We start from the raw sequence: 14,441 nt of genomic DNA on the forward strand, positions 1-14,441 counted from the left end.
ACACATTAAAAAAATTTCTTCATCTTCTTCCATTATCCGCCCTTTCTCCTTTAAATATCCAAGGCCTCAAAATCATCTTCAGAGAAGGGCATGGACCTGCCTCCCAGACACGGGTCCTTAACTTTGGCAAATAAATCTTCTAAAATGATTGACACTCGTCTTGGTCATTTTCATTGATTTACAAGACAATCACTAATATTCTGATGTTGATCCTTCAGGAGATGGAATTTGACATAGCCTTTGAAGAACCTAAGAGGTCTGAAGTAGACAGAAGAGGAGATTTCATTCCATCTCCTGCCCACCCTGGCTTGGGCTCTCATTCTACCCTCACGAAGTCAATTTCCCATTCTTAAATGACAGCAATTACTTACAGGCAATTTACTCTGCTCCAGGCACTGTTCACAGTCTTTCCACACGTTAACTAGTTGGGTTCTCACCACTAGCCTGTAAGGCGGGTACTGTTCATTTTACAGATGAGTAAACTGAGGCACAGAGAGGTGAAGTCACTTTCCCAAACTCAAGAGTTAGGTATATTGGCTCTCTGCTTCATAAAGAGAGTGAGGGTGGGCCCTGGCCTGGCCCCCAGTGGTCCCCCGTGCTGCTCTCCCTGTGCTATGGTCAGACTGAATGGCCCACAGTTCCCTGCACCTGCCCCCCACTTTCCAATCTCCCGTGCTTTGCTTCTCACCTGCCCCTCATCTGGAGGGCTCTCCCTTCCCACATCCTTCTAGCAGAATCCAATCCAGCCCCGAAGGCCCATCTCAGTGGGTTCTCTGCCATTGAATCCTCCCTTTATCACTCCAACCAAAAGGGATTTCTTCCTCAAAATGAGATCAGCCCTCTGTGGTAGGCAGAACAATGGTCTCCCAAAGATGACCACACCCTAGTCCCCCAAACCTGTGAATATGTTACCTTACACAGAAAAGGAAACTTGCAAATGTGATTAAGTTAACGATCTTGAGATGGGGAGATTATCCTAGATTAGCCAGATGGGCCCAATGTAACCACAAGTGTCAGAGGCATTTGAACCAGAGCAACTCCATGTTGAATAGGGGTTGCGTAAAGTAAGGCTGAGATCTGCTGGGTTTCATTCCCAGTAAGTTAGGCATTCGAAGTCACAGGATGAGATAGGAGGTCAGCACAAGATACAGGTCATAAAGGCCTTGCTGATAAAACAGGTGACAGTAAAGAAGCTGGCCAAACCCCACCAAAACCAAGATGATGACGAGAGTGACCTCTGGTCGTCCTCACTGCTCGTTATACACTAATCATAATACATTGGCATGCTAAAAGACACTCCCACCAGCGTCATGACAGTTTACGGATACTATGGCAACGCTTGGAAGTTACCCTATATGGTCTAAAAAGTGGAGGAACCCTCAGTTCAGGGAATTGCCCACCCTTTACCCTGAAAACTCATGAATAATCCTCCCCTTGTTTAGCATATAATCAAGAAATAACCATAAAAATGGGCAACCAGCAGCCTTTGGGACTGCTCTGTCTATGGAGTAGCCATTCTTTTATTCCTTTGCGTTCTTAATAAACTTGCTTTCACTTTATGGATTCACCTTGAATTCTTTCTTGGGCAAAATTCAAGAACCCTCTCTTGGGGTCTGGATTGGGACCACTTTCCAGTAATACAAAGGTCTTTATAAGAGAGAGGCAGGAGGGTCTGAGTCAGGGAAACTGTGGTGATGGTAGCGCAGATCAGAGTGATGCTGTTGCTGGAAGGGCCCACAAGCCAAGGAATGCGGGCACCTCTAGAAGCTGCAAGGAATGGGTTCGCCCCTGGAGCTTCCAGAAGGAATACAGCCTTGCCGACACCTTGATTTTAAGCCAAGTAAGATTCATTTTTTGGACTTCTGATCTTGCAAACTGGTAAGTAATAAATTTGTGCTGTTTGAAGTCACTAAGTTTGTAGTGATTTGTTACAGCAGCAATGTTATATTAAGTTTGCCCCATAGCTGCCTCCTTAGGTATTTTAAGTTCGGCTGAAAGGTTTTTTCGTACATAGTAAACTGTAACCTAACTGGAGGTGTAAACAGCCCGTGACCTACTTTTATACCAAGCACTGTTTTGGCTGATCTCAGGCAGCCAACTGTTCAAACCATGTTCAAATGAGGCCGATGCCGAGCTGTAGTCAATCCAGCTGTTTCTGAGCCTCGCTTCTGTGCTCTGTGGGTCACTTTCGTTTTTCTGTCCGTAAAATTGTTCAACCATGTGGCAGCTCCTGAGTCTTTCTGAACCTATTCTGGTTTGGGTAAAGGGGGCTGCCTGATTCACTAATGGTTCTTTGCTCCACTAAGCTGTTAAATTTAATTTGTCTTGTGTTTCTTTTAACAAATAGGAAACTAATACACTCTCTGTCTTTGAATGTCTCTCTCTCTCTCTTTTTTTTTTAAGCACAGTGCACTGCAACTCAACCTCCCAGGCTGAAGTGACCCTTCCACCTCAGCCTCCTGAGTAGCTGGGACCACAGGTACATGTCATCACCCCTGGCTAATTTTAAAATAATTATTGTTTGTAGAGATGGAGTCTCCTTATCTCCAGACTGGTCTTGAACTCCTGGGCTCAAGGGATCCTCCCATCTTGGCCTTCCAAAGTGCTGGGATTACAGACATGAGCCACCACGCCATGCCTCTGTCTCTCTCTTGATCCTAGGTAAAACCCTGTACTCTTGAGTGTTATGATGGCTGAGGTCTGGAAAAGTGGCAGACAATCAAAAAAACACTTGAACCAAAATCAGCATCTTCCTAAGAAAAAGGAAGAAGCAAGGGGCATGTGGTAGTAGATTTTTTTAAAAGTTAGTATGCTGGCCAGGCACGATGGCTCCTGCCTGTAATCCCAGCATTTTGGGAGGCTGAGGTGGGAAGACTGCTTTCTACCAGCCTGGGCAAAATAGCAAGACCCTGTCTCCACGAAAAGAAAAAAAAAAAGGCTGGGCACAGTGGCTCCCGCCTGTAATCCCAGCACTTTGGGAGGCCAAGGCGGGTGGATCACAAGGTCAGGAGATCGAGACCATCCTGGCTAACATGGTGAAACCCCATCTCTATTAAAAATACAAAAAAAATTAGCCGGGCATTGTGGCGGGTGCCTGTAGTCCCAGCTACTCGGGAGGCTGAGGCAAGAGAATGGCATGAACCCGGGAGGTGGAGTTTGCAGTGGGCCAAGATCGCGCCACTGCACTCCAGCCTGGGCGATAGAGCGAGACTCCATCTCAAAAAAAAAAAAAGAAAAAAAATCAGCATGCCAATTTTCGCCTTGTGTGCATATGAACGGCAAAAGGTGAAAATATAAAAATGTTTATTCAGAGCTCAAAGTCACGGGAAGTCTGATCAAGACATTAAGACACACTCAGCAGTCAGGTTATTCTCCCCGCCTCCGTTTGGGAGTTTGACATTTAGAATTTCTGTCATCCTCAGTGACATTTCGGTCTTGGCACCTTCTCCCGTCCTGACACTGTTGCCTGAGTTGGTGTTCACATGCCTGCAGCAGATGACAAGCTAGTCACCTTTCTCTGTGTGGCCATTAACCTTTGTTTTCACAATGATCCTATGAGTGAGCCATTGTTATTCTTTTACAGATGAGAAAACAGGTTCAGAGAGGCAAAGTGACGTATCTGGGTGCTGGCTGATAATGGCAGGTCTGGGTCCTCTTGCAGCTCAGCCTGGTGCCATTCCTGCCACATCACGACTACCTCTTTCTCTGCATTGGTGCCACCCTGCTGTGCCCAGCATCCAGCACTTCCTAAAGACCAATGCTTCCCAAAGTGTGGTCTTCGGAACAGCAGCATCTGCCTCACTGGGGAATTTGTTAAAAATGCAGATTCTTGGGCTCCACTCAGACTTACTGAGTTGGAAACTCTAGGAGTGGGGCCCAGAAGTGTGTGTTTTTTGTTTGTTTTGGTTTTTCTGAGAGGAGGTCTTGCTGGAATGCAGAGGCACAATCATGGCTCACGGCAGACTTGAACTCCTGGGCTCAAGCAATCCTCCGGCCTCAGCCTCCTGAGTAGCTGGGACTACAGGCACACACTACCACATCCAGCTAATTTAAAAAACATTTTTATAGAGATGAGAGTCTCAGTATGTTTCCCAGGCTGGTCTCGAACTCCTGGCCTCAAGTGATCCTCCTGCCTTGGCCTCCCAAAGTGCTGGGATTACAGGCGTAAGCCACAGTGCCCGGCGGCAATCTGTGTTTTAACACGCTCTCCAGATGCTTTTGATACACACTCAAGTGTGAGAACCACTGCCAAAGAAGATGCTAATACGAGTTTGCTGAATTACCCTGATTTTTGAGTGGAATCTGAGGGAACCATGCCATGATGCACAGGACAGAATAAATAAAGCATTATGATGGCCAGGCATGGTGGCTCAAGCCTGTAATCCCAGCACTTTGGGAGGCCGAGACGGGCGGATCACGAGGTCAGGAGTTCGAGACCAGCCTGGCCAACATGGTGAAACCCCGTCTCTACTAAAAATACAAAAAAATTAGCCAGGTGTGGTGGTGGGTGTCTGTAATCCCAGCTACTCAGGAGGCTGAGGCAGGAGAATTGCTTGAACCTGGGAGGTGGAGATTGCAGTGAGCCAAGATCTCACCATTGCACTCCAGCCTAGGCAACAAGAGCGAGACTCCGTCGGCATTATGTCTGTGGCATGCATTGTTATTGCTATTTTCTTATGCAGAAAAGCCATACGCACAGCCAGGCATGGTGGCTCATGCCTGTAACCCTAGCACTTTGGGAAGCTGAGGCAGGTGGATTGCTTGAGTCCATAAGTTTGAGACCAGCCTGGGCAACATGGCTAAACCCCGTCTCTACAGGCATCTCCATGACAACTCTGCGACATAGGTACTATTGGAGTTCCCCTTCTACAAATGAAGAAACTGAGGCTGGAAAGAATGCATACACTGGTATCTGTTGAGAGCTACTGTGAGCCTGGCATTCTACACACACTGTCTCATCGGCTGAACATTCACGGCAGCACTATGAGGTCTTGCTACTGTGAGGCAGGCATCCCTCTTCCCATTTTACAGATGAGCACACTGAGGCTCTGCCCCAGTCATGCAGTGCCACAGCTTCTACTGAATGCCCGGCTGAAATGCAGCTACAGATAGAAGTTGGGTGCGGGGCAGGGGAGACGGATGGGGGGGTTGTTTTTGGGCAGGGGTGTTATTTTATTTATTTATTTATTTTAATTAATTAGTTAATTTATTTATTTATTTATTTTGAGACAGAGTCTCACTCTGTCACCCAGGCTGGAGTGCAGTGGTGCGATCTTGGCTCACTGCAAGCTCCACCTCCCAGGTTCATGCCATTCTCCTGCCTCAGCCTCCCAAGTAGCTGGGACTACAGGCGCCCAGCTAATTTTTTTGTATTTTTAGTAGAGACAGGGTTTCACTGTGTTAGCCAGGATGGTCTCGATCTCCTGACCTCGTGATCTGCCCACCTCAGCCTCCCAAAGTGCTGGGATTACAGGCGTGAGCCACCGCGCCTGGCTATTTATTTATTTTTGAGACAGAGTCTTGCTCTGTCACCCAGGCTGGAGTGCAGTGGTGTGATCTCGGCTCACAGCAACCTCCACCTCACAGGTTCAAATGATTCTCCTGCCTCAGCCTCCTTAGTAGCTGAGACTACAGACATGTACCACCATGCCCAGCTAATTTTTGTATTTTTAGTAGAGACGGGGTTTCGCCATGTTGACCAGGCTGGTCTCAAACTTCTGGCCTCATGTGATCAGCCCACCTTGGCCTCCCAAAGTGTTGGGATTATAGGCGTGAGCCACTGCATCCAGCCAGGAGTGTTATTGACATAAATGGGAAGATGGGGGTGGCAGCCTCCTCATCAGGAGGAGGAAAAGGCAGGCAGCCAGGCTGGTTTTGTTTTTCCTGGGCCATCTGGGTGGAGGCACCCTGTGGATAGGGGCCGAGAGAGGAGGGGTCAGGGCAGAGCTGTGGGTCATCAGGGAGGCAGCCAGGTTCAAGTGACAGGTGTAGCCCTGGGGGCTGTGAGGTCACCGTGGGTGGGGACTGGGGGTTGAGAGAGCAGCCCCTGAATGGGAACCCAGTGTAGGATCCCAGAATTTTCTCCAAAAATGGAAAGGAAGAATTCCTCTTTCCCAGGGCTACAAGGGAAGGTATGAGAAAAGGGTGTGGGTCACAGCAGGCACCGATTTTTAGAAAGTTTTCTTTTACTTGCTCCTCCCCTTCTCTCTCTCCTGTTGAACTCACTCTGCAGTCTTTGACCAAAGGAGCCAGTGTTGGGGGTCCTTCCTGAAGGGCCATGGAAGCAAAAAACCATGTCCCAGTGGCCTGGGATGTAGGGGCTCCTGCGCTGTAAGGGATGGTAGTGGCTGATGTCAGGATGGTGGAATGTTTCTGAGTATGTTCTCTTTCTCTCCATCTCCCTCTCAATTTTTCTCTTTCCCTTTTATCCTCCGCCTGCTGTTGTTGCAAAAAGATTTCATGATAACTGAGTGCCAAGTACGTCCCACACATTATAGGGGATGCAAAGAGGAATGACACCCTTCCTGCTCTCAACTTTCTTTCATTCACTCAACAAACACTTAAATAGCACCTCCTGTGTGACAGGCATAGTTTCCCTTAAAACACACACTCATTCCTTCATTCGTTCATTCAATCAATCAATCACCACGCACTCACTCACCCCTCACTGTGTACCAGACCTTGTGCTGAGGACAAAGGTGGATGGGACAAGGTGGAAAATCTGGGGTTCCCTTGTGGACTCCCCCCAGTCCTCCTTGACAAGGATGTCATTCTACATCTGCTAAACTCAAGCCATGGCTGTCCCTGCCTGTCCCCTCAGCTCAGGTAGTGGCTTTCCCACCTGCTCCCAGCCTGGTTCCCATGCTGACGGGGGTGGGGAGCAGGATGGCTGGGTTGTCATCACCCCGGGTGGCACTGACCTGGGCCTCGGGGAGATTGCCAGGGTCAGTGTGAACGGAACATACGAATTCCCAACACACCACATACCGCAGCAGGCCAGTCTGTCTATACCAGCCAGCCAGGGCACAGCATGTGCTTGTGGTTTTGCACTCAGCCATCACCAGCTGGTTGGAGCAGTTTGGGATCAGATACTCTCCTGCAGACCAGCTGGGGTGGAGTGGTTCAGCTGCCCACAGGAAATGTCTCCCAGGCCAGGCCAGGAGCAGCAGGCAGCCTCGAAGGGAGTGAGAGAGGCAATGACCTTGGGCTGCTTCTGACAGGCTCTGTGACCTTGGCCTAGCCACTGACCTTTCCTGGGCCTCAGCTTCCTTCTCTGTAAAATGGGAATCACGTCGACCTGCTTCCTGGGTGGTTGCAAGGTTTGGAGGGCCCGGCATGTGGTAACTGCTCAGTATGGGACGGCTACTAATAATAACAATAAATGAAGCAGCAGACAGCTCAGCCCAGGGGGCAGTTCCCGGCCAGGAGATGCCCCAGTGGCTCTGCTGCCTTTCTGCTCAGGTGCCTCCATTTATGATACACCTACCTGGCCGAACCAAAACTTAACCAAGGCTCTTGTTTCTCTGCCAAAGCCTGGAGGCTCATTCTCTTGGTTCTGTGTGCTGTTGTTTTCCTTCATTCTCTCAAAGCCTCAGTGATAAGCCAGGCCTTCCAACTGCCTGGGCACTGTGGTCAGAGGATGGGGACAGGAGAGGGACACGCCATGTGTCTGGTCCACCAAGAAGATGAATAAGGGGCTCAAAAGACAATGGAGGCTGAGGGGCACACAGCAGGTGGACCGAGGGGCTAGGTCCGCCTCAGCCCCCTCTGTCCCATGTGGCTTCCTCAAGAGGGGAAGGGAGAAGGGCCCAAACGGGTGGGTCTGGCACCTTTATAGCCACTCTCTCTGCTAGATGGGGAAACTGAGGCTCAGAGAGGTAAGGGCCAGCTGGGAACTGGGCCACTGGGATTCGATTCTAAGATGAGTGTGCTTCCTCTGGCTGTGTTCCAGATGTTCTCAGCTCCTAAACAAGGAACTTTCATAAACATCTGGGGGTTCACACCAGGTGTGTGCATGCCCTCAAGCGTGTGACCCACATGTGTTATCATAAGACCATCCAGAGCTGAATCTTCTTCTAACTTCCAATACCCTCCATACAGCCAGCACTGGGAGCTTGAGCCCCAGACAGTGACATCATTCCTCCAACTCCAGCATCCGCCATCTCCTGACCAACCACCCCCATGAGGGTGGCATGCAGTGTCTGCCACTCTCACACACACAGGCTCATGCAGTCCTCGCTGCTGTCAAAGGAAAATAAATCTCAGGACCCCAAACTCACTAAGCCAAAGGGAAAGTCAAGCTAGGAACTGGGTCATGCAAATCTGCCTCCCATTTTCTTTCTTTCTTTCCTTCTTTCCTTCTTGCCTGCCTTCCTTCCTTCCTTCCTTTTTTTTTTTTTTTTTTTTTTGACAAGGTCTTGCACTGTCGCCCAGGCTGGAGTACAGTGGCATGATCTTGGCTCACTGCAGCCTCCGCCTCCCAGGTTCAAGCAATTCTCGTGCCTCAGCCTCCCGAGTAGCTGGGATTACAGGCATGCACCACCACGCTTGGCTAAGTTTTTGTATTTTTAGTAGAGATGGGGTTTCACCATGTTGGCTAGGCTGGTCTTGAACTCCTAACCTCAAGTGATCCGCCCACTTCAGCCTCCCAAAGTGTTGGGATTACAGGCATGAGCTACCACGCCTGGCCCCATTGTTTCTTTCTTTCTTTTTTTTTTTTTTGAGGCAGAGTCTCGCTCTGTCGCTTAGGCTGGAGGGCAGTGGTGCCATCTCTGCTCACTGCAACCTCCGCCTCCCAGGTTCAAGCGATTATCTTGCCTCACCCTCCTGAGTAGCTGGGACTACAGGCGCACGCCACCATGCTCAGCTAATTTTTGTATTTTTAGTAGAGACGGGGTTTCACCAAGTTGGCCAGGATGGTCTCGATCCCTTGACCTCATGATCTGCCCGCCTCAGCCTCCTAAAGTGTTGGGATTACAGGCGTGAGCCACCGTGCCCAGCCCCATTTTGTTTCTAAATAAGATAGCTACAAAGATTAAAAAAAAAAAAAAAAAAAAAGCTACATATCTCCCTCACAATTTGCCAACAAGGAAATTCCTTGTGAGCCCTAAGATCTTTCCTGTGAACCAATTCTGTTGAATTTTACCCTGACAATGTAAGTTAATAGCTTATCTTCACAGGCATGGAACAAAGGACAGAAATCAAAGTTATCCCTCTGCTTACCTGCAACAAATGCATATTTGATTTCTTCCTTTGCTCTATGTTTATCATTTGTGACAATATAGATTCACTGAGCTCAAGGCATAAGTGACTATTCCTCTCCCCACCTCACACGGAAAATGTATTCAGTGAAAGCTGATCAAAGACTCAATGCAACCACTTACCTCTTATCTACCCATCTTTTTTTTCTTTCTTCCTCTTTGCCCCAATACCCACTTTTTTTTTTTTTTTTTTTTTTGAGGCGGAGTTTCACTCTTGTTGCCCAGGTTGGAGTGCAATGGTGCAATCTTGGCTCACTGCAACCTCCGCCTCCTGGGTTCAAGTGATTCTCTTGCCTCAGCTTCCTGAGTAGCTGGGATTACAAGCATCTGCCACCACGCCTGGCTAATTTTTGTATTTTTAGTAGAGATGGGGTTTCACCATGTTGTCCAGGCTGGTTTCGAACTCCTGACCTCAGGTGATCCACCCTCCTTGGTCTCCTAAAGTGCTGGGATTACAGGCGTGAGCCACCGCATCCGGCCCAATTCCCACTCTTTTCCCTTTAAATATTGAAGTCCCAGACCCATTTAGGAAAAAGCACGGACTACAGATTTTTCCTTTTTCTGTATTCTTTTCCTGGGCACATCCTTAACCTTGGAAATAAACCTCTGAAAATGATTGACACTCACTTTAGTCATTTTCTTTGATTTGCATTGGAAAGGGGACCCCTCTGCCAGACACTTGGTGTGCATTATATAATTCAATCTTCGCTGTAACCCAGGAAGGGGTGTTAATTTTCCCATTTTACAGATGGGTAAACCGGGTCTCAGAGAGACAAACAGATTTGTCCAGGCTCCCCACTGTCATGCCAACTGGTCTATTCAGAAGGAAACCCGGCCGGGCGCCGTGGCTCACGCCTGTAATCCCAGCACTTTGGGAGGCCGAGGCGGGTGGATCACGAGGTCAGGAGATCGAGACCATCCTGGCTAACACGGTGAAACACCGTCTCTACTGAAAATACAAAAAAATTAGCCAGGCATGGTGGCAGGCGCCTGTAGTCCCAGCTACTAGGGAGGCTGAGGCAGGAGGATTGCGTGAACCCGGGAGGTGGAGCTTGCAGTGAGCCAAGATCGTGCCACTGCACTCCAGCCTGGGCTGGACAGAGCGAGACTCCGTTTAAAAAAAAAAAGAAGAAGAAGGAGACCCTGGGAGGAAGAAGAGAGACCACAGATGGCAGCTTCTGAATGCACACTGCCCTTTGCAGTTGGCACCTCCTGGACCCTCACCCCTTCTAGGCCTTTACCAAATCCTTTGGAAGTTGAATGAGCTCTGCCCACAGGGAGCAGTGCCCAGGGGAGTCCACTCCACAGCATTTGGAGGCAGGGTGTGCTGTGAAGCAGGGTGGGTTTAGGGTCAGACAGTCCTGGCTTTGCCACCTTTAACTTTTTTTTTTTTGAGACAGAGTCTCACTCTGTTGCCCTTGCTGGAGTGCAGTGGTGCAATCTTGCCTCACTGCAACCTCCACCTCCCAGGTTCAAGCAACTCTTGTGCCTCAGCCTCCTGAGTAGTTGAGATTACAGGCATGTGCCACTACTCCCATCTAATTTTTTTTTTTTTGAGACGGAGTCTCACTATGTTGCCCAGGCTGGAGTTCAGTGGCACAATCTTGGTTCACTGCAGCGTCCGCCTCCTGGGTTCAAGTGATTCTCCTGCCTCAGCCTCCCAAGTAGCTGGGACTATAGCTGCATGCTACCACGCCCGGCTAATTTTTGTATTTTTAGTAGAGACGGCGTTTCACCATGTTGGTCAGGATGGTCTCGATCTCCTGACCTTGTGATCCGCCTGCCTCGGCCTCCCAAAGTGCTGGGATTACAGATGTGAGCCATTGCGCCCGGTTTAATTTTTTTGTATTTTTAGTAGAGACGGGGTTTCCCCATGTTGGCCAGGCTGGTCTCGAAATTCTGACCACAAGTGATTTGCCCATCTTGGCCTCTCAAAGTGCTGGGATTACAGGCATAAGCCACCGTGCCCAGCTTGCCACCTTTAATTTATGTGACCCTCGGTTAGGTGTTTTTGCCTCTTTTTTTGGAGACAGAGTCTTACTCTGTCACCCAGGCTGGAGTGCACTAGCCCAATCTTGGCTCACTGCAACCTCTGCCTCCTGGGTTCCTGACTTTGGGGACAGAGAGAATGGCTTGAGCAAAGTTATGGAGGTATGCATATGAGGGGCGGAGGTGAGGAGGGAGTGGCCCTCCCACCTGTGTGGTTCAGGAAGAGGCTGATGGCTGCTCAGGAGATGGGAGGTAGGTGCTGTCTGGGGCTATGTTAAGAACAGATAAGAAGTGACAGGAAGGTCTGGAACGGAGACCCATGGGGAGAATGGAGGGTCCTAGAGTCAGGCTGCCTGGGTTGAGTCCTGGCTCCCCTACTTACTAGCTGTGTGGCTTGAGGTGGGTTACTTAACTTCTTGGAGCCTCTGTTTCCTCTTCTGTAAAATGGGAATAACAACATTACCTGCCTCCCAAGGCCATTGAATGAGTTGAATGTAGGAAGTGTGATGTAAATATTAGCCATTGTTATGTGAGATGTTCAGGGGATAGAGTGACAGGCTCAATGTGTGGCTGAAGGAGGAGAAAAGAAGGATTTAGAGGCCCCTGTGAACTCCGGAGTCCCCATCCTTTCTGGGAGAAATGGGCAGTGCCCTCCTCTCTGCCCAACACTGACCAGCTGTCCACCCACCTCTCTAGGGCCAGAGGAAGCACTTGTGATCTTGATTACTACTCATGGACGCTGGGTAGAGGGCTAGCCTGGGCATGCTGGGAGAGGCCCTCGGCTAGCTTCAGCCCCTGTCATTTCCTCCACACCCATTCTCAGAGGAGTTGGGGGCGCCTCAAATGATGTCAGGTGATTTTCTTTTTCCTTTTCTCCCCAACTTCTTGGTCTCCTGCCTCCACCATGTGGCCCTGGGAGACCATCCCGACATTTCCTGCTGTTCTCTGGCTGCTGGGGCTCAGGCAGTAAGTGACACTTGCAAAGAAATGTCCCCGGCACTCCTATGGGCACCATTCTAGGGCCACCGATGCCCAGACTGGGATGGGGAAGCCAGGGGCAACCACTCCTATTCCTGACAACAGCAATTGTTGCAGGATAATTTAGGAATCAGAGAGACCGAGGGGTTGAGGAGGATTTATTATTTAGATGCACTGGCTCAGTCAGGCTAACATTTAAAAAGACTGAGCCCTGAACAAAGAGTTAAGTTATCTTTTAAGCATTTCATGGGGCAGGGGTAGATCTGTGCAGGGGGAAGCATATTATAGAGGCAAGAAACAAAGACAGTTATTTAATTGAGACATGCATTATATTATTTTTTACTTTTTAAGGAAAAAAATTTTTACAGCTTGAGTTTATCTGTCTAGTGACCTTGCAGCTGCACAGCTGGAGAAACAGGGTCTTTACAATGCCTGGAAAAAGAGGAGCAATAAGGCTCACTAGCCACAAAAACACAAGCAGTTAATTTTTAAGGGACTCCAGCTCTTCTTTTTTTCCCAGGGAAAATTGTTTTTTTGTAACATAGAACTGAGTTTTTGCTTACACATTTTACAATTTCTTTTAATTCCTGTTCTACAATAACAACAATGACCCTGCACACTCCCCGAGAGCATTCCTCAACTCTCTTGTTTAACCCAGACCCTGCCACAGAGCATGGCACACAGCATTTGTTAAATGAGTAAATAAAAACTACCAAGGATGGGCCCACCACTGTGCTAAGTACTCAGCCAACATCTGCACATTTTTTCACATTGAATTCCTATAACCAGCCCATGATGTGAGTATTATCCCCATTTCACAGATGAGGAAACTGAGGCTCAGTTGCCCAAGGCCTCCTTGCTAGCCAGCAGCAGGTCCAGGCTTCCTACCTCAGTCTCTGCCACGCCACAGAGCCCCGTTTCGCCATCCCCACCCACGCTATTACGCACCCACTGAGGGAGGCTTAGCTAAGAGATGTGGGGTAATCAACTGTGCTGTGAACCAGGAGGCCCAGGGGCTAACCTTACTTCCAGGGCACACTTGCTGTGTGACCTTGAGCAAGTCACAGACTCTCTGTAAGCTTCTGTTGCCTCGATGAAGACAGGGAGACGGATGGCCTGGTTTGCCCCATAATAATTTATCTGTGGTATGGTCCTGGGGAATTTGCACTTGTACATGGCAAAGAACCCACAGCCATGAGACTGGCACTTCCCAGGGCTGCTGGGGTCTTCTCTCTCCAGCTACTCCCCTGGCAGTGGCTGCAGAGGCTGGAGCCTAGAGCCTGGGCCAAACACATGCTCCTGTGTCAGTAGAACTGGGTCATCCAGCATCTCCTGACCTGCCTCCAAAACCCCAGAAGGCCCCCCTCTTACCTGCAGATGTCAAGCTGAGTCAAGGTGCCCAGCACACACACGGCATGGGTGGGCTGCTCTGGGGCCACACGGATCAATGTCCCCTGGGCCATTGTCGGGCTAGCTCGTCCCTCTGGCTGTAGGAAGCCCCTGGGCTGGTTCCTTTATATCGCCCAGCAGAGGCCATGAGTCAGCACCTGTGGTCTGTGGCCCGGAGGCTCAACCCCTCCCTACTCAGGTCAGGGATGTGGGCTCTCAAAATCTCCTCTGCCCTGGGGCTGCCCCTCAGACCTCTAGATGGGTGTCAATGCTGGTACCAGTGGCAAGGTGGCTCTGTCAGTTTCTTGGGAAGGATGGATGGCTCAGAAAGCCTGGGGTGGAGAGTGGGGCTGAGGGGTTGGGTCCTGGTCCTCATGCCCACAGTCCCATCCCTGCCTAGAGGCCCTGAACACCTTGATCTGTCCAATCTCACCTATGTCAAACAGGCATATCAGAGAGGAGAAGGTGGGAAAAGCGGGGAGATTTTAGGTAAGCAGTCACAGGCCAGGCTACACATTCAAAGACCAACCAGGCTTGGGACAAGTCTCTCTCCACCTGGGCCACCCACATGACAGCTCACATTCTCTACACCAGGCACGTTTTCCTGCACTTCACATAGAATAGCTCATTACGACAAACCTGTGAACTAGATAATACGATTATCCCCTTATTTCACCATTACGACAAACCTGTGAACTAGATCATACCATTATCCCCTTATTTCACCCTCACAGCAGCCCTCTGAGGTTGGTGCCATTATTAGACCCATTTTACAGAGGAGAAAACGGAGGTGCAGTGCTTCCACAGCTCGAGAGTGGTAGGGCC

At 49.5% G+C, this 14,441-nt stretch overlaps 1 protein-coding gene across 1 annotated transcript in view; it reads right to left on the reverse strand.

Annotated features, from left to right (window-relative positions):
* Nucleotides 1–13,716, reverse strand: part of PADI4 (peptidyl arginine deiminase 4) — a 57,131-nt gene extending 43,415 nt beyond the window's left edge. Inside the window, exon 1 of the mRNA XM_019036436.3 lies at nucleotides 13,599–13,716. Within this exon, the coding sequence (XP_018891981.1) occupies nucleotides 13,599–13,690 (92 nt within the window). The 5' untranslated portion in view covers nucleotides 13,691–13,716. The remainder of the gene's footprint in view (nucleotides 1–13,598) is intronic.
* Between the last annotated feature and the right edge of the window lie 725 nt (nucleotides 13,717–14,441).

The sequence above is a fragment of the Gorilla gorilla genome, chromosome 1 (assembly GCF_029281585.2).
Source record: "Gorilla gorilla gorilla isolate KB3781 chromosome 1, NHGRI_mGorGor1-v2.1_pri, whole genome shotgun sequence".
In the NCBI taxonomy this organism is placed as follows: Eukaryota; Metazoa; Chordata; class Mammalia; order Primates; family Hominidae; genus Gorilla; species Gorilla gorilla.